The sequence below is a fragment of the Bufo bufo genome, chromosome 1 (genome assembly GCF_905171765.1).
Source record: "Bufo bufo chromosome 1, aBufBuf1.1, whole genome shotgun sequence".
Classification (NCBI taxonomy): Eukaryota; Metazoa; Chordata; class Amphibia; order Anura; family Bufonidae; genus Bufo; species Bufo bufo.
Window position 1 is genome coordinate 470,553,970 of NC_053389.1, and position 23,014 is coordinate 470,576,983.

Sequence of the window (23,014 nt, forward strand, 5' to 3'; positions counted from 1 at the left end):
AGCTGTATCAGTCATGGCCCCCTGAACAGAGATGTTCCTGAAATGATGCATACAACCTGCTCCATTGATGACCACCAAGCGTAAAAGCAAAGCGCACATCTGGCCCTATAGGCAACAATAACGGTGATCAGGAACTCTTCAATGTAAGGTCTCCGGTCACGGTGTCCACCAGCTTCTTGTGACTCATCCTATGGAAGTCACTCCGTGTCCCGAGAGCCCTACCATATCAAGAACACTTTCTATTTCAAAGGCTTTAACACTGTGTTCCAGCAAAATGCTAATGTTCTGCAGCGCGGTCTTTACCAGGCTGTCACACTGAATTATGGGAGACATGAAAGATTTGGATTGATATTTTAATTAGTATTATACATGTCAGCAACTGTGCACAAACCTGAAAATCATACATATCAAAGGGGCTGTGGTGGTGGATACCCCAGTGATTGCTATTGACAAGAGAAGCAGTAACACACCCGCATATGTGATTGCTGATTGAATCCAATGAAAACCACTCTAAGCCACCTGTATACACTGCGGATTATGCGCAGTGCTACTGTTCAGAATATGAGAACTGAAAGACCCGAAGCCATTACAAGATGGCGCTGGCATCCGGGACCACTCCTCATATATCTATAGTTTACATTCCTTTGTTATGCTAATTGCACAGAAGTGAAACTTTATTTTTGTATAATGACCAATGGAACAATGCCACGAGCCTCGGGGGGGCTCTGATGTACATATATACTGCTTAACCTCCTCTAATAAAATGAGAGAATTCTTCTTTGATCCCTAAGAGGTGTCAGTGTGGTTTACTCCGTCGTGCACGACTCATAACAGCTTGCAATTTGGAGCAGACAGCTGATGAGCAAGCATTGTTTGAGTGCATCCAAAACATTACCGCCCCGACTTTCCTGCAGAAAAACCGCAGTGTAATACAATACCAACAAAGTGAATGAATTTAGACAAATCCCATGTTCACTTTGCTTTTTTTTTTCGTTAGGTGCAGAAATTGACCTGTTGTGAGGAATTTAAAATCTGCAGCATGTCAACTGTTTGGGCAATTCCGTACCTCATGTAAAGTGGTTTTCTCCATGCTTCAATGGAGTCGTTAACATAAGCAGAAAATCTGCACCCAAAAAAAAACCAAAAAACACAAAGACAGATATATTGCCTCATTCACACGTCAGTGTTCGGTCAGTGATTTCGATCAGTAATTTTGAGCCAAAACCAGGTGCAGTTCTAAACACAGAACAGGAGCAGATTTTTCCCTTATGTCTATGGAGGCTCCAATCCTGGTTTTGGCTCACAATCACTGATGTGTGAATGAGGCTTTATGTGCAGTTTTTATGCAGTTCTGGTGTGGATTTCATGCAGATTTTCTGCATTATAAACCTGCACCGTGGCAGCTTAAAGAGGACCTTTCATGGGTCCAAACATTGTAAACTAGATATCAGGATATGTAGAGCGTCGCCCAGGGATCTCCCTGCACTTACTATTATTCCTGGGTGCCGCTCCGTTCGCCCGCTGTTGCCCCCATTATATTCTCCCGCTCTGTATGCTAATTGCTAGCATCGGAGCAATGGGGAGGAGACTGCCCTTTTTCTCAATGTGCGTTCCTTCTCCCCGGCTGTGGCGCTGTCCTATCAAAGTGACTGATCCATTATCTTAACTTGCATCCTGGCCTGTTCCCTGCAGATACGGTATACGTCTGTATCCTTATATTGCATACTGACAAAATGGAAAAGACTAGCATTGTCTGATTACCGCTAGGCATTAGGGTTTAGGGAAAAAATTCAAAAGAAATATAAGATTATTGGGGTTTTCCAGATGAGCTTAGACTTGTGGATGTACCCTTAGGTCTCATGCACACGACCGGTGGGCAGCCGTGGCTGTATTGCGGCCTGAAAACAGCGGGTTGGCAATCCATGGCCGCTGGCCGTGTGCATCACGGATGCGGACCCATTCACTTGAATGGGTCTGCAATTACGGAGATGCGGAACGGAACACCGGAAGCACTACAGAGTGCTTCCATGGTGTTTCTTTCCGTTGTTCCGCACCGCAAATAAATATGACATGTCATATTTTTTTGCGGTGCAGACAGACCACGGCCCGTGCATTTGGGACCGCAATTGCGGTCCCCAATGCATGGAACGGCCGCACAACGGGTGTGTGCATGAGGCCTTAAAGAGGACCTTTCATGGGTCGAAACTAGGGATCGACCGATTACCGGTTTTACCGATATTATCGGCCGATATTCAGTATTTTGACCGTTATTGGCATCTATTTTGCCGATATTCCGATAACGTATGGGGAACAAGGATCGCGCTGCTCAGCGCTCTCCGTGTTCCCTCAGCAGCACAGGGGAGAAGGAAGCAGTGTCTCCCTCCCCCCTGTGCCGCTGCAGCCAGTGAGAGGAAGGAGGACAAGAGGAGGGGCGGGGCTGTGGCCGCTGCGCCACCAATGAAGAGAAATCTCTCATTAATTCATATACAGGAGGCGGGAGCTGGTTGCAGGATCACATAGCCGGCTCCCGACCTCTATGACAAGTAGCTGCGATCTGCGGTAGTTAATCCCTCAGGTGCCGCGGATCGCAGCTACTTGTCATAGTTGTCGGGAGCCGGCTATGTGATTCTGCAGCCAGCTCCCGCCTCCTGTATATGAATTAATGAGAGATTTCTCTTCATTGGTGGCGCAGTGCGCCCCCCCAAGCCCCCATCCCAGTGTTAAAAACATTGGTGGCGCAGTGCGCCCCCCCCAAGTATTAATCATAGGTGGCAGTGGCCACAGGATCCCCTCTCTCCTCCTCCGATCGGAGCCCCAGCAGTGTAAGCCTGGGGCTCCGATCGGTTACCATGGCAGCCAGGACGCTATTGAAGCCCTGGCTGCCATGGTAAGCTCCATGCTGCTGTGTGCACAAAGCCCAGAGCAGCAGGGACAGTGTGAGCTCCTATTCACCCTGATAGAGATCTATCAGGGTGAATAGGACAAGGGTTCTAGTCCCTAAGGGGGCTAAAAGTTAGTAAGGAGAAAAAAAAAAAAACACCAAAGTATAAATGAAAGAAAGATTTAAAAAAAAAAAATATTAAAATACACGTTAACAATAAACATTAATTTTCAGCAGATTTGTGTAGGAATAATTTTATTTTTTTTAAAAATGAAAATGACCACAATATCGGTATAAATTATCGGCTATCGGCCTGAAAGTTCACAAATTATCGGTATCGGTCCTAAAAAATCAATATCGGTCAATCCCTAGTCCAAACATTGTAAACTATCAGGCTACAATGTACATGTATGTACAGACGATGTGGACTGCTGCATTAAAATCTGAGATGGCAAATCCGCAGCTATTCAGGCACGTGTGAACCCAGTCTTAGGCCCCTTTCACATGAACGATATGGATGCGTTTAGGGTGCTTTCAGTTCAGTCAGTTTTGTCTGCTATTGCGGTCATTTGTTCAGTTTTTTCTGCGCAATTGCAATGCATTTTGATGCGTTTTTCACGCGCGTGATAAAAAAAACTGAAGGTTTACAAACATCTTCTAGCAACCATCAGTGAAAAACGCATTGCATCCGCACTTGCTTCCGGATGCAATGCGTTTTTCACTGAAGCCCTATTTACTTCTATGGGGACAGGGCTACATGCACACGACCGTATGTGTCTTGCGGTCCACAAAAAAAAATATGGCATCCGTATGTCATCCGTTTAGTTATTTTTGCGTATCCATTGTAACAATGCCTAAAGCGGACAAGAATAGGACATAGGACAATAGCATTTGACTCCATGAGGGGTATAATTACCAGATGTTGATTCAGTTACATATTTATTTCCAGAGAATTCTTGTACAGTCACTCAGAATTGAGAAAACTCGTTGGAAGAACGAGTGAAACGTTTTCAAGAAATCTACAGTAAGTCCAGTTGCCTTGATTTATTCTTTACAGATATACCATGACCTGGATAAATGAGAACCTTCACAGACAAGAATAGGACATGTTCTATTTTTTTTGCGGGGCTACGGAACAGACATACTGATGCGGACAGCACACTGTGTGTTTGTTTTGGGGGGGGGGACGAGGTGACAATTTTTAAGGAGATTTTTTTAAATATTTTAATAGTTTGAACTTTTCGGACGTGGCAATATGTGATATGTTTATTTATATATGGTTTATACATTTTATATGTAAAATGGCGTGATTTATACTTAATATTTTGGTGTTTTTGTTTTCTCAATTTTTTTATTTAATTTTTTTACTTTTTATTTAATAACTATTAGCCCTCTTAGGGGCTAGAACCTGGGATCTTTTAATCCCTTGTCCTATTCACCCTAAGGCCCCTTTCACACGGCCGGGATTTCCGCGCGGGTGCAATGCGCGAGGTGAACGCATTGCACCCACACTGAATCCGGACCCATTCACTTCAATGGGGCTGTGTACATGAGTGGTGATTTTCACGCATCACTTGTGCGTTGCGTGAAAATCGCAGCAAGCTCTATATTGTGCGTTTTTCACGCAACGCAGGCCCCATAGAAGTGAATGGGGATGCGTCAAAATCGCAAGCATCCGCAAGCAAGTGCGGATGAGGTGCAATTTTCATGCTTGGTTGCTAGGAGACGATCGGGATGGGGATAAGTGAAAATAATAGCATTCTTAATACAGAATGCTTAGTAAAATAGTGATGGAGGGGTTAAAAAATAAAAAACTATTAATAAACTCACCTTAATCCACTTGAACGCTCAGCCTGGCATGTCTTTTTTCTTTTTTGATGAAAAGGACCTGTGGTGACGTCACTGCGCTCATCACATGGTCCATCAACATGGTGATGGACCATGTGATGAGCGCAGTGACGTCATCAAAGGTCCTTTAGCCAGGTCCTAAAGAAAGTAGAAAGAAGAGATCCGCTACGTGATCAAGTGTATGGGGTGAGTTAAATTAGTTTATTATTTTTAAGCCCCCAATGGACATTTTACTAAGCATTCTGTATTAAGAATGCTATTATTTTCCCTTATAACCATGTTATAAGGGAACATAATAAAATCTACAGAACACCGTTCCCAAACCCGAACTTCTGTGAAGAAATCCGGATTCGGGTCTGGGTACCAAACATGCAGATTTTTCTCACGTGAGTGCAAAACGCTTTGCATTCGCGCTGAAAAATTGTGCATTTTCCCGCAACGCACCCGCATCTTGTCCGGCCCTCACACGCAACGCCCGTGTGAAAGAGGCCTAATAGAGCTCTATCAGGGTGAATAGGACTTTACACTCTCCCTGCTACCCTGTGCACACAGCAGCAGGGAGCTTACCATGGAAGCCAGGCTTCATGCACGCCGTGGATCTGAACTCCCTCAGACACACAGCCTGAAGAAGGCCACCAAAATTGGGCCCGAAACGTTGCAATAAATGTTAGAAATGTACAACGAGTGTTTAAATTTGAATGAAAATAAACTGAGCTTTTGAATATCACTCTTTTGGTTTTCTGTCTCAAACTCAATAGCCAGGGCTTCAGTAGTGTCCTGGCTGCCATGGTGACCGATCGGAACCCCGCCATTACACTGCTGGGGATCCGATCACAACTGCTACTGCACCACCAATGAAGAGGGCGGAGGGGACACTGCCACCAATGACTTTAATACTGGGGGGGTGTTGGGGAGGGCGCACTGCGCCACCAATGAAGATAACTAACCCATTAATACCAATATAGGTGGTGGGTGCCGGTGGCAGAATCACATGCTGAGGGGTTAACTGCCGCAGATCGCAGCACCTTGTCATAGAGGTCGGGTGCCGGCTATGTGATCTGCGGCAGACAAGAATAGTCATTTCTATTGATGGGAGTAAGAAATATACAAAATGCACATGGAAGGTATCTGTATTTTACCGATCCGTTGTGGGCTGACTGAAATACGCATGCAGCTATGTGCATGAAACAACAAAGGAACATTTTATAAAACCATTAGTATCCATAACTGTAGATAATACCAGTAGGGCCTGTTCACATGTGTCAGAAACGCCATTAGGGGCCTCTGTTCCAGATATCATCAAAAACTGCAGAGAGAGAAAGAAAAAAAAAAAAAACTTGCTCTCAAACGAAAACCAAAACACACGCCATTATAGACAATGGGGTGCATTCAGCACTATTCAGTAGTTATACGAGAAATCTGACATTTCTATTTTCCTTGTTTTGCTCCTACAAAGGAGGAGGAGAAGGAAAATAGATGGCACCAGTGTAAAAGAAGCCAAATCACTACAGAACTTGGTGACTGTTCTGCTTGGCAGGAAACACCAACCTCCTGAGGTGGGAAGAGATCACGGGGCAGATTTACTAATCCTATAGATGGCGGAAGCTCAGCCAGGCTGCCTGTCCCTGCACCCGAATCTATCACCGGGGCGCAGGCCATCAGTATAGACATTTTTGTCGGAGTCTATACCAACTATTGGGCAGCTTACTTTCAGACAGATTTATATATTGGAATTGTGGCTCAATTTTGGCGCATAATGGTGCCTCTTAGGCCCCACCCCCTTTACCACAAATCTCACCCATTTTTTCAAGATCTACTCCCTTGCCGAGCATGTCTGAAAGGAGTGTGAAAAACGCTAGATGCGCCAATTTGTACCTCTTTTAAAGAGATTTTTGGCGGAGACACATTAGTAAATCTGGGCTACAGATGGTGTAAATGTAGAGAGAGGAGCACATTTACTATAGTGTCGGCGTCTGTTTTTATGTGGTAAAAATGCTGTTTTAGACTGTATTATTTCATATTTACTACTGGATATGCACCTATTTTGGAGCCATTTGCGCCTCGCTTCCCTGTTTTGATTTTACAGCTATTTTCCGATCTAATTATGTAGGTGTGCCTTATTTTGAGCCCGATTTAGTCACCAAAAATGTCTAATCTCTACTCCACTCCAGGGCTCGCATGCTTTTCTACATATGTTTTGAATGGGGAGTTGCACCACATTTTGCCTAAAAATTCACCCTTTTATTTAGACGTGCACCTACTTTCAGGTCACTTGCCCAACATTTTCACAAGCATACTAATTAGACCAGTCTTAGCGAATATCAACCTGTCGTACCTGTTTATCACAGGGGCTCAGATTGGATGATGAATGTAATGCAGGGATAGACAGTTTTCTTTAACTCAATACCAACTATCGGTTGGCTTACTTTAAGACCGTATTTTACGCCAAAAACCACACCCCTTCTCGAGCAAGTTATAAAAACTGTAGCTGCATCAATCTGCACCTCCTTTTTAGCCAGATTCAAGGAGCAGACACATTAGTAAATCTGGGTCCACGTGCTGGAGTCTGAGCTCCCTTTGAGATTTTCTATAGCACGTGTCTATTTGCATTAGAGTTGCATGGGGTTCCAAAGAATTTAAGATGCTTTTTGTGACATGGATGCAGAAAAACAATCCCAGCAAGTTCCATGTCTCCACCATACAGTCTCTATGGTGGTGTATGGAGGCTGTATGACACCATACTAAAGGGCCAGTGTGTACAAGCTCCTGCTGGGCTCCACGCAGACGCTCCACTGACTATACAGAACTCATAGGAGAAGCAATAAATGGAGGAGGAATGTGTTCTAGATCATTATGGTTCCAGACAACTTCTCACGTTGGCAGACCTGTCACAATGATAATAATTGTCTGTGAAATGCATACTAACCTGTCAGATCTAATAAATCAGGCAGTATTTTCACTCATTCTCCACAGTAAAAACTGTTGTGTGCTGTCCTTCAGATACAACATAGGCCTTCTGAACACACCAGTATCAGTCACATTCCAAAGACATAGGTAATGCATTCTTCCCTAGGGGCTCATGTACATGGCTGTTTTACCACTCCTTTTAGTTCCGGGATTAGGGCCTCTTTCACTTGAGTGATACAGAACATGTCAGGGTCAGAGGCCATTACCAAAAATGCAAGTAGTTGTTAATGTGGTTTCAACTGGACACAACCACACTGTCTGAATACACCCTTTTTAGATGACTTTCACACCTGCGGCCGGACAAAAAAAACGTCAGATCCCATTATAGTCAATGGGTTCCAGGGGGAAGGCGGCACTATCTGTTAAAGCCGAATCTGAAGAACTCTGACAGGTTGTTCTCTACTGTAACAGCTTGCCGGACTTCCCTGCCGTAAGTGTGAAACCTGCCTTAGGCAATATGATAAGAATATACTAACATCAGTGCAGTCCTCTGGATGATACGACTATAGTGTCAAGAAAGATCACAAATCCATCGAGCAAATCTTCAGCTCTGTGGATTTATTCCGCTAAACCGGTCCCAAATATATATGTCTACTAGCAGCTGATCAGTACACAGCATGTGACAGCTTGCTGTAGTCATTGGACTTGCAAATAGAGAACTTGTGCAAAGGTTGGTGGAGTTAACCCCTTGCATGTTACCGAACACAAACCTTGGTGATATGAGGCCATTAATACACTGTATTAAAGCACCCCTCCCCAACAGTCCACTACTGCAGGCTCACTCTTCTCAATCCATACTGGTATTTCAGCTTTCAATCAATTCCTTCATTCTGACTCAAAGTTCACAAAGCCCTCATCTAGAAGAACGCCGACTGACTCAGAAACACTGCACATTGCTAGATGTTCAGCTAGATTATACCTTTTATAGATGGCACCCAGCTCTGAATAAGACCATAATGGAAAAGCTAGGTCAGGGCAACACTATTCCCTGGGCTGGGCATGAGTCCACTTCTTTAGCCTCGGATAAGGAGGTTATATAACAATAGGAGGTTCTCCTGTCGCTCTGTAATAATGGCACACAGGCTGGCCTGAGTCCACGTCTTTAGCCTCGGATAAGGAGGTTATATAACAATAGGGGGTTCTCCTGTCGCTCTGTAATAATGGCACACAGGCTGGCATGAGTCCACTTCTTGTCTGCGGGGATCAGGGTGACAGGGGCATTCTCAGCCGGTGGACATGGATGCAGTGTAATATCACACATATATCGTCACATGTGTACTAGCTTTCTTTCACTAACCTTCACTTATCCAATGCTGCTCTGCTAAACGAGCATGTGGAGCTGGAAAGCCGAATGTCAAAAATCCCTGGGGACTAGAATAGGAGGAAACAAAGCGATTAAGCAGTCAGTTACCTTCAAACATGACTATTTTTGTCACCCATGTGACTAAGCAAAATGAGATTCTGACAGAACAAAGGGAGAGAAGGCCTCACAGTATACAATAGCACTTGAGATATCTGCAGGAAGTCTGTAACATGTTTTTACATTTCTGGCCTTACACAGTAGATAGCTGTCGGCCAACAGCTCTCTCTCCTCCCCCCCAATACATACATTGGGCGCGGGATCCTAGCCTGGATGTTCACGGGTTGCACCCAAGGCTGTCTGATTGCATCATGCCCAATGTCTGATTTATAGTGCTGTGGGCCCCTGCCAGACTGTAATGAATAGTACTGACATAAATCATTATAGCTAATGTCCAGCAGGGACACACAGCACTATAAAATATTCTAATGCCGTGCGGTCACCTGAGGACTGGAACAGTGTGTTCCCTGTAGTCTGAAACTGGCCTAAAGGTACGACCACGCGGAGCATCCCAGTGTCCCTAGCACAGCACAGCAGTGTGGTTGTACCCTTAGCACTGGAGATGTTTGAGGTAAAGAATGGATCATATGGAGAAGATGGAATCATTTATGTACAGTATATGTAAGATTAGGCCTCTTTCACACTTGCGTTGTCCGGATCCGGCGTGTACTCCACTTGCCGGAATTACACTCCGGATCCGGAAAAACGCAAGTGTACTGAAAGCATTTGAAGACGGAACCGTCTTCCAAATGCTTTCAGTGTTACTATGGCACCCAGGACGCTATTAAAGTCCTGGTTGCCATAGTAGGAGCGGGGAGCGGGGGAGCGGTATACTTACAGTCCGTGCGGCTCCCGGGGCGCTCCAGAATGACGTCAGAGCGCCCCATGCGCATGGATGACGTGATCCATGCGATCACGTGATCCATGCGCTTGGGGCGCCCTGACGTCACTCTGGAGCGCCCGGGGAGCCGCACGGACGGTAAGTACACTGCTCCCCCGCTCCCCACTACACTTACCATGGCTGTCAGGACTTTAGCGTCCCGGCAGCCATGGTAACCACTCTGAAAAAGCTAAATGTCGGCTCCGGCAATGCGCCGAAACGACGTTTAGCTTAAGGCCGGATCCGGATCAATGCCTTCCAATGGGCATTAATTCCGGATCCGGCCTTGCGGCAAGTGTTCCGGATTTTTGGCCGGAGCAAAAAGCGCAGCATGCTGCGGTATTTTCTCCGGCCAACAAACGTTCCGTACCGGAACTGAAGACATCCTGATGCATCCTGAACGGATTACTCTCCATTCAGAATGCATTAGGATAATCCTGATCAGGATTCTTCCGGCATAGAGCCCCGACGACGGAACTCTATGCCGGAAGACAACAACGCAGGTGTGAAAGAGCCCTTAGAGATCGCCTACAGTTGATACCTGTCATATGTATGATCAGCATATATCCCTAATATACCTTACTCACAAAAAGTTAGGGATATTTGTCTTGTGGGTGAAATTTCAGGATGAACCTAAAATGCGCTCTAACCTTTACAGATAAACTTACTGTGACCTTCTCTAAACTTTTGAATGCACATGTCCAACTGTTCAATGCTTCAGTACTTTTTGCACAACTTGCTGTTCTCTAACAGGAAGCTTAACGGCAACATTCACAACAGGTGTTTGATCCATGAATCGCCCAATAAATTTCCTGGTTCAATTAGAATTGGTGTTTAACCACCTAACTGTTTTGCCCCAGTCCAGCTCCAGCAGTGGGAAAAGTAGCTAACTGGAGGGGGAGGGCTGCTTTAGGGTGCATTCACACGACCGTATAAATGGATCCGTATCCGTCCCACAAATTTGCGGAACGGGTGCGGACCCATTCATTTCGATGGGGCTGCAAAAGATGTGGACAGCACACCGTGTGCTGTCCGCATCCGTTGTTCCGTTCCGTGGCCCCGCAAAAAAGATAGAGCACGTTGCGGTTGTGGACAAGAATAGGCATTCTCTTTATAGCGCCGGGCATGTGCGGTCCGCAAAATGTGGAACGCACACGACCGGTAACCGTGTTTTGCGTGTGAATGCACACTTAGATGGTGATATCTCCTGAATGGTAGCAGCTAGAAACACGCAACTGGTCTTGTTTGAAAGCTGACAGACCAGGCTTTCATACCAAGCAACAGAGGAGAAATCACTGTTAGAAATAGAGTCGAGAATAATCGCGGGTAAAACCAGTTTTTACTTTCATTTTCAGCTGCATTCACAGCATCCCAATTTCTATTAGTGATATCTTCCCCTGTACTGAACATATTGCTGTCATTCTAATATTGTCTTAATGCCAGCTTTCAAACAAGAACAGTTGCATGTTTCTAGCTGCTACTATTCAGGAGATAGCAGCATCTAATGCAGCCCTCTCCCTTCCAGTTAGCTACTTTTCCCACTGCTGGAGCTGGACTGGGGTAAAACAGTTAAGGGGTTAAACAGTTCTCCTCATCATGCTGTTCATATTTTGACAAACTTGTAAAGAAACCGCACTCTCTTTGTCTTCAGTATCCAAAGCTTTATTCACCAATACAGTGCGACGTTTCGACCTGTGTGGTCTTTCTCAAGCAACTAACAATGTGAACATAAACAAATACATATCTACCCTCTCAAAAGGTCACATGACCCAATTGAGTATGCTAATTACCAATTACATATGCAAAGTGTGTACCACCTCTCTCTGTGATCCCCAACTCTAGAATCTACTTATCACCTTATTCAAATCACAGTCCTTCATCATACACAAGGTGATACAAAATGTATTAAAATCAGAAACCGTGCTTACTGCAATTTCTGATGGGGTCCTGGGGAGCACATCCTAGAAGACACCATCCTGTTAGTATTCATCATGAGACCAAGACGACACCTAACAATTGAACATCAGTACTTTGCCATTGCGAGGCTTCAAGCAGGATGTTCTCAGACAGAAGTGGCCACTGAGCTTAGAGTGGCACAGAGTGTCATCAGCAGGGTGCTACAGAGACTGGAAGAGTCACAGAAAGGCATAGAGGTGGATGTCCTTTGGCCACATCCCACACTGATGACCGCTTGTGAACAATGTCCTGTGGAACCGGATGATGAATGCCACACAACTCCAGACACATTTAAAGGAAACCTGTCACTTTCTAAGCCTATTTATCCTCACTTTTCTATAAATACTTTTTAATACATTAACAAGGATATTAAAATCAATTCTGAACGAACTATCAGTTCAGAGAAAAATCTAAAATAAATGTTCCAGCCATATATGTAAATTAACCTTAGATGAGTCTGGTCTCCTCCATGCTTCAGAGACGAGTCCAGCGTTCTCTGACTCTCGTAGTACAGCCATGCCCAAAAACGGCTCATCTCCACCCCTTCTCTTCCAAGTCTCGCAGCTACGCAGTATACATTATAGGATCAGTAGTAGTGTTGATCGCAAATTTTCTAATTGCTAATTTTTATCGCGAATATTGGCACTTTGAGAATTCGCGAAGATCTAGAAAATAGTGCTACATCTTTGCAATCGCGAATATTCTAGATTTTTTTTTCATCAGTGAGTGAGGTGACTGGTTCTGCACATGCGCGGGATTTGGGACGCGAGTTCGGGAGGAGGGTAGGATCTTTCGATTCTGTCACTCTTATAACGGGAGGTGGGGTTAGGAATGGGAAGTGATGAGGTAAGCATTTAATTTACATAACTTGAAAAAAGCTAAAGTGGACTGTAAAAGAAGTACTTGGAGGTGTTTAAAAAAAAAAAAAAACCCTAGGATGATTAGGGTGGAAGAGAACTATGCCGAGTAGGCCTCAGTGCTGTTCACTGATGAAACTTGATTCACACTGAGCAGAAATGATGGCCGCCAGCGATGTTGGAGACGTCACGGAGTGCTATCCATCTGCCTTTTGTGGTGTTACAGTGTGGCATGTGTGTCTAGTCAATACAGAACTGCCCTACACATTGTGAATAATACAGTAACAAGCCTATACTAATGAGTAACATCATTATCCAGTCATTGTGCCTCTGCATGAACAACACAGGCCTAATTTCATCTTCATGGACTACATTGCACCAGCTCATTGAGGTCGCATCATTAGGGAATGGCTGCTGGAGACTGGTGTACCTCAAATGGATTGGCCTGCACTTTCTCCAGGCCTGAATCCCAATGAAAACCTATGGGATCAGCTGAGTCGCGGTGTCGAGGCTCGTAACTCTGTACCCAAGAACCTCAATGACCCGAGGGCTGCCCTTGAAAAAGAGCGGGTGTCATGTCTCAGCAGAAAACAAGTTGACTTGTGAACAGCATGAGATGTTGTCAAGCTGTAATTGATGCTCCAGGCCACATGACAAGTTATTGAGACATTGACATGCACACAGACGTCATCCGTATTTTTTGCAGATCCGTTTTTTGTGGATCGCAAAATACAGACGGTCGTGTGCATGAGGCCTCAGGGTAATAAATATAGAGTTTTGTTTGGCTGTTAACCCTTGCTTTGTTACTGGAAAAAATGGATTAAAATAGAAAATCTGCCAAAAAAGTGAAATTCTGAAACTTCATCTCTATTTCCCATTAATTCTTGTGCAACACCTAAAGGGTTAACAAAGTTTGTAAAATCAGTTTTGAATACCTTGAGGGGTGTAGTTTCTAAAATGGGGCCATTTATGGGTGGTTTCTATTAAGTAAGCCTCACAAAGTGACTTCAGACCTGAACTGGTCCTTAAAAAGTGGGTTTTGGAAATTTTCTTAAAACATGTCAAGATTTGCTTCTAAACTTATAAGCCTTCTAACGTCCCCAAAAAAATAAAATGGAATTCACAAAATGATCCAAAAATGAATTAGACATATGGGAAATGTAAAGTAATATTTTGGAAAGTTAGGAATTTTTCAAATGTTTTGGTAAATTTGGGATTTAAAAAAATAAATAAAAATGAAAAATATTGACTGAAATGTACCACTATCATATCGAGCACAATGTGTCAGAATGGCTTAGACAAGTAAAAGCATTCCAAAGTTATTACCACATAAAGTGACATGACAAATTTCCAAAATACGGCCTGGTCCTTAAGGTGAAAAATGGCAGGGTCCTGAAGGGGTTAAATGCCCTACTTTCATGATATAATATCACTGTAAGGAAAAGGAAAGTTCAGCAGCTCTCACCTGCCCCTCCTTCACCTGTGAGCACAGAACACCCGTGTCAGGTCCGGGCAACAATGCAAAAAAGGGTTTCAAGGAATCCAGCTCCACTGTGATAAAAGGAATCTTATTTTGCTTGCGGTAAAATCTCATCCATAAGTTACAAAAATGGCAGTCTTGTCTACGCGTTTCGGGCTACCAGAGACAATTCCAGCCCTTCCTCATGACACAGTAAGACATTAAGAGTGGGATCCTTTATAGGGGATTGTGTTCACATGACTGCATCCGCCCCCAGAAAGGTGCCACACCTCTGAACTCTTCTCATGTAAACAAAAAAGACCAAAAAACCATATATAACATAGTGAAAAAACTATGCAGAAACACGCATAAGGTATATGCTGGATAAAAGGTTACTGGAATATAACAACATATAATAAAATAAAGAAGAAAGGGAAGAGGGAGATCCCCTATATGTGTTCCCAGAAATGAAAGCTGCATAGGTTATAAAGTATTGATTATTGCTGCAAAATTAAATCCAGATGTTTATTTAAACCATCTGGTTGAATTGTATTTAATGCAAAAATCCAGAATTATTTAATAATTTCCTTCTGTGATCCCCTCCACGTTTGAACAGAAAAACTTTTTCTATGCCTTGTACCACCATATCTGATGTGTCCCTACCATGGCAGACAGCAAAGTGCAGACTAGCTGCAGATACATTGCGATTGCCATGCTGGGGCACATCAGACATGTGTTTACGTGTTCTAACTTTGCAGATTACACTTTTTACATGTAATTAAGTAAACTGCATAGGTTGTATTACAATTGAGATACGATTTCACTTGAAACACTACCAATTGATGCTGAAACAAAGGTCTTGGAGATCAACATATGTGTGCAGCAAATACAGCTGTGGTGTCCACACCTGTAGCTCCCTTTGGTCTTAAGCCAGACTGGTTGCGATTTTTTCTCCTCCTGGTACAGACTGGGGCTGACATAGTTTGCAATGGTGGGCGCTCTTTTTGTAACTTATGGATGAGATTTTACTGCAAGCAAAATAAAAGATTCCTTTTATCACAATTGAGCTGGATTCCTTGAAACCCTTTTTTGCATAATATCACTGTAGTATGAACTTTTTCCATAAATTTCACCCAAAAGCCAAACATCCCTAACTTTTTGTGAGTAGTGTAATCACACTAGTAACACAATACAGCACTGTACATTATAACATTGGCCAGTGTAAATGCACAAAATCATGAAATTATGGTTCATCATTGATAATAACTGGCCAGTCATAGATGAAAGATTTGTAGTAAAGCGAGCTAGTACAACTGAAGTAGGATTGGAGATAGGTCACACAAAGTCCCAATGAAGAGGAGGCCTGCTATATGATTAGACTCTGCTTCAGGCGGCCCGGGAGGACTTGGGAACAACAGTGACCTGGGTGGTGCAGATAAGGATTGAACACAGCCCCCTATAGCACAGGAAAGACCAGCAAGTTCCTGGAAAATAGAAGCAGTCCTCGCCCCAGGGCAAGTCTCTTCACAACACGTCTCACTGGATGTGGCTGGGCAGATATGTAACTCCCAGTGATAAAGAACATGTCAGCATGTGGAGGCAGCTGGGAGCGGAGACCCTGCACAAGGATTCTACCATGCCCCGAGTCGAGTTCCTGGGTAGTATCAGCCAAGGAAGGGATACATACATAGCAAATCTGTCAGAAACATACGAACACCAGGATGCAGAGAAATGTCTTTACTGCATGTTACATCTGTGGGGGTCTGGCACCCCTGTCTACCAGCTGACTGAAGGTGCCACGGTGCTCAGAGTGCCACATTCCCTTCATTGTTTACCAGGCACAGCCGCTACACCTGGAGGGGCACTCACCAAAGCTGATCGTGGGGGTGCCAAGGGTCAGACCTCCACCAATCTGATATTGATGACCTATCCTAAGGATAGCCCATCCACATTGAAGTCCTGGAAACCACTTAAGGCATTGATTACCTAGGAACAACATGCTGTAGACTTTAGAAGCAAGTCAGAAGAATCCAATAGCCAATTAAACCCTGTCATTAATAGAAGGCCACCCAAAACCTAAACATGGCTCCTTGAACTCCTCAAGCCCTAACCTATGGAATAACAGACAGATATTTCTTTCAACTCCCCCATACATGCTCAGTTTTAGTGAGCGTCCATGTGTTGTCAATGAGGAGAAAGGAGAAAGCCTCTACCACCTATGGTGGCTTCTCTCCCCTGACATCATCTGTCGGGGAAGTGGGGGGCTCCCCACGCAATTTAGACTGGCAGGTCCAGCCGACAAGATACTAACATGTAAGGGGGACTTAAAGTGACCCTCCAATCCCTGTTCTTGGGTTGGCCAGCCTTGTTCACGTGAGCAATGCTGGCCAATCCATGGGCAGCAGGAAGTGTATTGGGCAACCAAATACACAATATACAGAAGGCAATCGGAAAAGTGGTGCGGCCATCTTGGAAGAAAGAAAAGTAGCCCGGAAATTCATGGATCTAATACTAAATAAAGGAAAAGGAGGCCACCAGAAAAGTGTTTTGCTTGTTCCCAAGTTAATGTCAATTTTTTTCTTGAACCGGAGGGTCGCTTTAAGATTTAAGCTGCCCCGGCAATCAACGAATCAATGTTATCCCCAGGGAAAGCTCAGTTCATTCACTGGAATACATGTACTGTAAGTGTTGATGCACATGCTATGGGCCCTCCTATCGGATGCACTACTGAGGTTATTCTCTCTAAGAAATATTGCTTTTCAGGACCATCTTTCAGCCACCTCACTGAAGAACGTTCCAACCAATCTCTTCCCAACTGAAAATGGCCACTTACACCTTACACTGAAGATGTGTGATTTCGTGCCAGTTTTCTGTTGTAGTTTGTCTGTTCAGTCACTTTTCTGTCTGGAGAATAGACAAAGAACTATGCACAGCCTGGCAGTGCCAAGTACAGTGTAGCTGGTGCGTGCGATGTAACACATTGTGACCCTGGAGCGGTATGCCAGTCCTAATAAATCTCCCCCAATACCTTATGCAGCGGGGCATCCTAAATCAATTCAGTAGCAGGCACAGTCCATTATTCCTGCTTGAGGAAACAGAGCCTGGCTGAAGAATTTGTACAGGCAATTACATCAAGCAGGCACATTTACCATTACAAATATTAAAGTCCTCAATTTGGTACTTACCTGTTTAGGGTCCTTTTACAGGGGCCCAAAACAAGCGCTTATTGATAATATAGCATCCAATCAGTGCTCATTTAGCTCTGAACCAATCACTGGCAATGTATGCGCCCAAATGATGGTTCGAATTGTACAGTTCTGCCATTTTTGGGAGTGCGTCCACATTTACATGCGCTTGGTATTACTGACCGCTCCATGGTCTCCCGCCGGCCGTCACCTCACTGCACTGTATCCTGACATACACATATCGTCAGGACATAGTGCACGTAAGCGTGTGCGACGTCAGGAGGGCAGTGCGTGAAGAAGAGGCTGGAAGAGCTGTGGAGCGGCGCCCCTACAGGAAAGGTAAGTATTTTATTTCACTGGTGCTGGGGACTGATGGCTAGGAGGGGGAGGTGATGGCACTGGGGGGGTACCTGATGGCAGCATGGGGGGAGCCTGATGGCAGGGGGTCCAATGATGGCATTGGGGGGGCTGATGAGTTTTTATAAAAGGAAAACGTTCTTTTAAGGGCTCATTTACACGGCTGTTGCCGTATTGTGGCTCGCATACAGTGGGTCCGCAATACAGGGGCACCAGCCATGTGCACCCTGCATCACGAATGCCTGCCCTCCTATTCCCTTGCGTCATCCTTCGGTCCGGGCCGAGATCCTGCGCCTTCGCACTGCCTCACCGGGCCGGAGCATGCGCACTGCGATGCCCATTGTTGGCACGGCATCGCTTTAACTACTGCGCATGCACCGGCGCAAAACCAGCAGTAATGTGGCCTTTGCCGGCGCATACGCAGTAGTTAAAGCGATGCCGTGTCAAGAATGGGCATCGCAGTGCGCATGCTCCGACCCAGCGATGCAGTGCGTAGGTGCAGGATCTCGGCTGGACCGAAGGATGATGCAAAGGAATAGGAGGGCGGGCATAGGCAGAGGCTGGGGCAGGGGAAACAGTGAAAAAAGGCAGAGCAGCCTGGGCTCCTACACACTGAACTCCTCCCTGGGCACTTGCGAGCGCTCATTTGCATATGAATCAAAGTTCGTTTTCTAACTTCTGCAAGTGTAAAGAAAATGACAAAGGTACCATTACATTCATGTATAGGACAATGTAAGCACTGTATATGGCCATATGGAGGTGACAGATTCCCTTTAAGGCACCGTCTGGCTTAAAATCCTTGGCACCATCATCGCCCCAATCCTCCTGTATGGCAGCAAAGGCTCCTACCATCACAAAGCCTTGCTACACCAAGAAGCCCCAGAAAAACAAAGCACCCTGCAACAAGTCACCCAAACCATCAACCAATACAGCCTGGCAAAGGGGGAAATCCAGAGCACGATACACAAGGGTAAAGAGGAGTATATCAGCGTCTGAAGGAACGACATATGAACATCACAGAAGCGGACAGTATACCAGAGCCTAAAGAGGGAGTACAAACTGGCCCCATATCTGGAGAAACTCCCCAATCCAAGAGACCGACAGATCCTGAGCGCCCGCAGCCTGCTCATTGTACAGAGGTACATGCCCAGGGAGAGCAGACTGTGCCAGCAGTGCGACCGGGAGGGTGAGGCTCATTTCCTGCTGCGGTGCCCCAAATACTTAGCAGTGAGGGATTCTCACTTCAGGAGACTGTCTGATCTCTGCCCAGACTTAACCTCCATGGAGCAGGAAGAGAGACTCGCCATACTGCTGGGGGAAGCACAGCGGCCACAGCAGCACAATATAATACTGCCTGCCATAGACTGAGAGGAGCCTGATATACCGTGGACACCCCACCCTGGATGTGTCCCCATAATTCACACTTACCCTATACCCCAACCGTGGACGTGTCCCCAACCCTACCCAATTATTTCCCACTTGCTTTGGCAATGCTAAAATGCATTCAGTCCTGCCAATAAAGCTTATTTGATAGACAGATGGATGAGAGAGAGAGAGAGAGAGAGAGAGAGAGAGAGAGAGAGAGAGAGAGAGAGAGAGAGAGAGAGAGAGAGAGAGAGAGAGAGAGAGAGAGAGAGAGAGAGAGAGAGAGAGAGAGATTCATAGATAGTAGATAGATATGAGGTAGATGGATAGATAGTAGATACAGTAAAATTCATAGATAGTAGATAGATGGCACCTCTGACAGACAGATGAGACTCCTAACACATGTGTCACAGAACATGACCCCAGCTGTTGTAATGGGTCTCATGGGTGACACATTCCTCACATGATGACACAGGTCGCTGAGGAGAAAAACTGATGCCCTCCTAGTGACAACCATGGCAGCACACAAGATAATGAAGCGACAATTAAAGGCGCAGGATGAGTCACGGGCACATACACCGCACATGTGTACACACGAGCACACGCCAGTGGACACCACACAGCAGCTCTATAGCGCTCCATGTTCTGCGCCTCAGGCAACATGAGGGCTCACTGCGCCCCAAGCAAATTCCAATACTCTTGTGGAACTACAGCTCCCAGCATGGACTGCCAGGAAAGCAGATACGGCATGCTGGCATGTAAAGGGCATGGGTATAATCACTGATCGCTCTCTCACCCTGGTCTTGGTCCTCTGGTGCCTCTCAGGATCCGAGTAAGTCCGGTCCACGGCTATCCCTGTGTCGCTCCCCGGCATGGTGTCTCGCTGAAGATCCTGCTGCCTGCCCAGGAGGAATGGTGAGGGATGTTAGAACGGGCACCCTGCCTGGCACATACCCAGCCAGCACAGGGCTCTCGGTACTGCACCGCGGTGTGTGCGCTCGCGGGGAGTATGTCCGTGTGTGTATCAGGGTGGATCATAGCCACGCCCCCTGCGTGCTGCACCCTTTCGCTGCTGGGGGAGAGCAGTGCGCGCCACTTACCAGGGTGTCTTCTCACCTCAGAGACAGTGAACTGCCAATACAATAAAACCTGTACATATCCTGTGCCTGCTGCAGGTGAAGAACAGATATTTTAGAATAAATGAGAATTTTTAGTGGGTTATAAAAATGTAAAATAATGTATCTAGATGGGTTATTTCATGAAGATGCACCAATCCATATATCCCTCTCTGTAAGGGTCCATTCACATGTCCGCAATTCTGTTCTGCGTTTTGCGGAACGTTATTGCGTACCCATTCATTTCTATGGGGCCGCACGATGTGCTGCCCGGATCCGGAATTGCGGATCAGCACTTCCGGATCCGCAATTCCTTTCCCGAAAAAAATAGAACATGTCCTATTCTTGTCCGCAATTGCGGAGAAGATTAGGCGTTTTCTATTAAGTGCCGGCGATGTGCGGTCCGCAAAATGCGGAACGCACATTGCCAGTGTCCCTGTTTTGCGGATCCATGGTTTCGCAAAACACACACAGACGTGTGAATGCACCCTAAGGCACAATGGTGGCCTCAAAACCTCCTATTACATGGACGAGCTGGGAAATGCAGGGCTGGCTAACAGTTTCTTTTGGCTAGATGGCTGCCAGGCGTGCCTATGCAGCCCCAAGAGGACTGAGTTACAGTGAGCAGGAATTGAGCCCAAATTTTAGTGAACATGTCCGCCACGTTTATTAACCCTCTTAGACACCTTTTGCGCCTCACTTGTCAGGTGGGCATGGCTTAAAAGGAAAAGTGGGTATGTCTTAAATTGTGAAAATTGGCACCAAAATTGAGCCAGAATTTGGGTGCAACATTCCAGAGCAAAGTAAGCCAACTAGTAGGTGGTTTAAACTTAGACGAGACACTCTAAGGCGGCATTCACACAACCGTATACTTTTTCCGCATTTTGCAAATCAGTATGTCCTGTCCTTTCTTAGAAATGCCTATTCTTGCCCACAAAATGGATCTTTTTTTCTGTGGGGCCGCGGAATGGACTTACGGATGTGCAGAGCACACAGTGTGCTGTCCGCATCTTTTGCAGCCCCATTGAAATGGGAACGGATGCAGACCGAAACTGCAGCCGTGTGAATGTCCCCTTGAGATGAGGCAGATTTGTCATCCAGCATCAGCCGCTACGTAGGTGTGTTCTCATCTCAATTTCAGACAGTATTAGTAAATCTGCCGCATTATGTTTCATATCAATGAAATAGAAAAACTTTTATTCAAGAACATGTTTTCATCCAGATGTTTTCATTTGTTTACGGGGAGAAGCAGCAGCGGGGATCGGGAGCGGGGTAAGTATATTCCCTGTGAGGGGCCCTGCACATGGGGGGGGGGCAGTTTATGATATTGGATAACCCCTTTAACCACTTTCAGACCGGGCCATTTGCCCCAGGCCTAATTTTGCAAATCTGACATATGTCACTTTATGTGGTAATAACTTTGGAACGCTTTTATTTATCCAAGTCATTCAGAGATTGTTTTTGTGTGACACATTGTACTTCATGATAAATTTGAGTCAATATATTTCACCTTTATTTATGAAAAAATCTAAAATTTACCAAAAATTTTGAAAAATAGGCAATTTTCAAAATTTCAATTTCTCTGCTTTTAAAACAGAAAGTGATACTTCATAATATATTTATTACTTAACATTCCCCATATGTCTACTTTATGTTGGCATCATTTTGGAAGCAATTCTTAAAATTTTTAAGAAAATTTCCAAAACCCACTTTTTAAGGACCAGTTCAGGTCTGAAGTCACTTTGTGGGGCTTACACAGTGGAAACCCCTATAAATGACGCCATTGTAGAAATTACACCCAAGTTACTCAAAACTGATTTGACAAACTTTGTTAACCCTTTAGGTGTTTCACAAAATTTAAGGGAAAATGGAGATGAAATGTCAAAATTTCTATTTTTGGCAGATTTTCCATTTTAATCCATTTTAATCCAATTAATTTTTTTGTATGGTATTTATCGGACAGGGTGGATCATGTACCGTAATATATTTATAGAGCCAGCCGCTGTGGACGCGGCAGTACCATATATGTCTTTTATGGGGTTTTTCTATTTTTAACATTTTTTTAAATTACTTAATTGGGGATTTTTATTTTTATTTTTTACATGTGAAACCTTTTTTTATTTTTTATTTTTAAAACACTTTATTTTTTTATTTTTTTATTTTACACTTTGTGTCCCCCATTAGGTCATACAAGACCTCTGCGGGCCATTTAACTTCACTTTTTTTTTTTCACTATTGTTTTCTCCTGTAACTGGGGCTGACAGTGGAAATACACCCCCCAGAGAGGCTGTACAGCAGAATACAATGCTGTACAGCCTCAGTGCAGGGCTGATTGAGGTCTGTGGAAGACCCGACAGCTCCTGCACTCCCCCGGCCCCGACGGTCAGATGACCACCGGGCCGGGATAGGAAGCGGCATAGCGCTTCCTGATCTGTATACACAGCGATCGCTGAGCGATGTGTGTACAGCGATCTAGAAGGCAGGGACACCTGAGAACTGTCCCTGCCTTCTCTCTGGGGTGCCCTGCTGTCACTGACAGCAGGCCCCCAGCTCGGCAGCTGCACGATTAGTGTGCAGCTGCCATCTCTGAATGGATGTTTTAGAATATCCTATGGGCGGTCAGGAAGTGGTTAAGGCAGATTTTGTTGCATAAATTTTCTGTGAATGAAAACCAGTTCCATTCTTCTCAATGATGCTTGCAGGCACAAAAAATACACTGCCTGTCCAAAAAAAAAGTCGCCACCAAAAAAAAAAAAAAAAGGTCACACACTCTAATATTTAGGC

At 45.0% G+C, this 23,014-nt stretch overlaps 1 protein-coding gene across 1 annotated transcript in view; it reads right to left on the reverse strand.

The window, feature by feature from the left end:
• TMCC3 (transmembrane and coiled-coil domain family 3) overlaps positions 1-21,492 on the reverse strand; it is a 104,414-nt gene extending 82,922 nt beyond the window's left edge. Inside the window, exons 1-2 of the mRNA XM_040408858.1 lie at positions 21,475-21,492; positions 19,912-20,073 (exon numbers count right to left, since the gene is read on the reverse strand). Of these exons, the coding sequence (XP_040264792.1) occupies positions 19,912-19,989 (78 nt within the window). The 5' untranslated portion in view covers positions 19,990-20,073; positions 21,475-21,492. The remainder of the gene's footprint in view (positions 1-19,911; positions 20,074-21,474) is intronic.
• Positions 21,493-23,014: the final 1,522 nt, after the last annotated feature.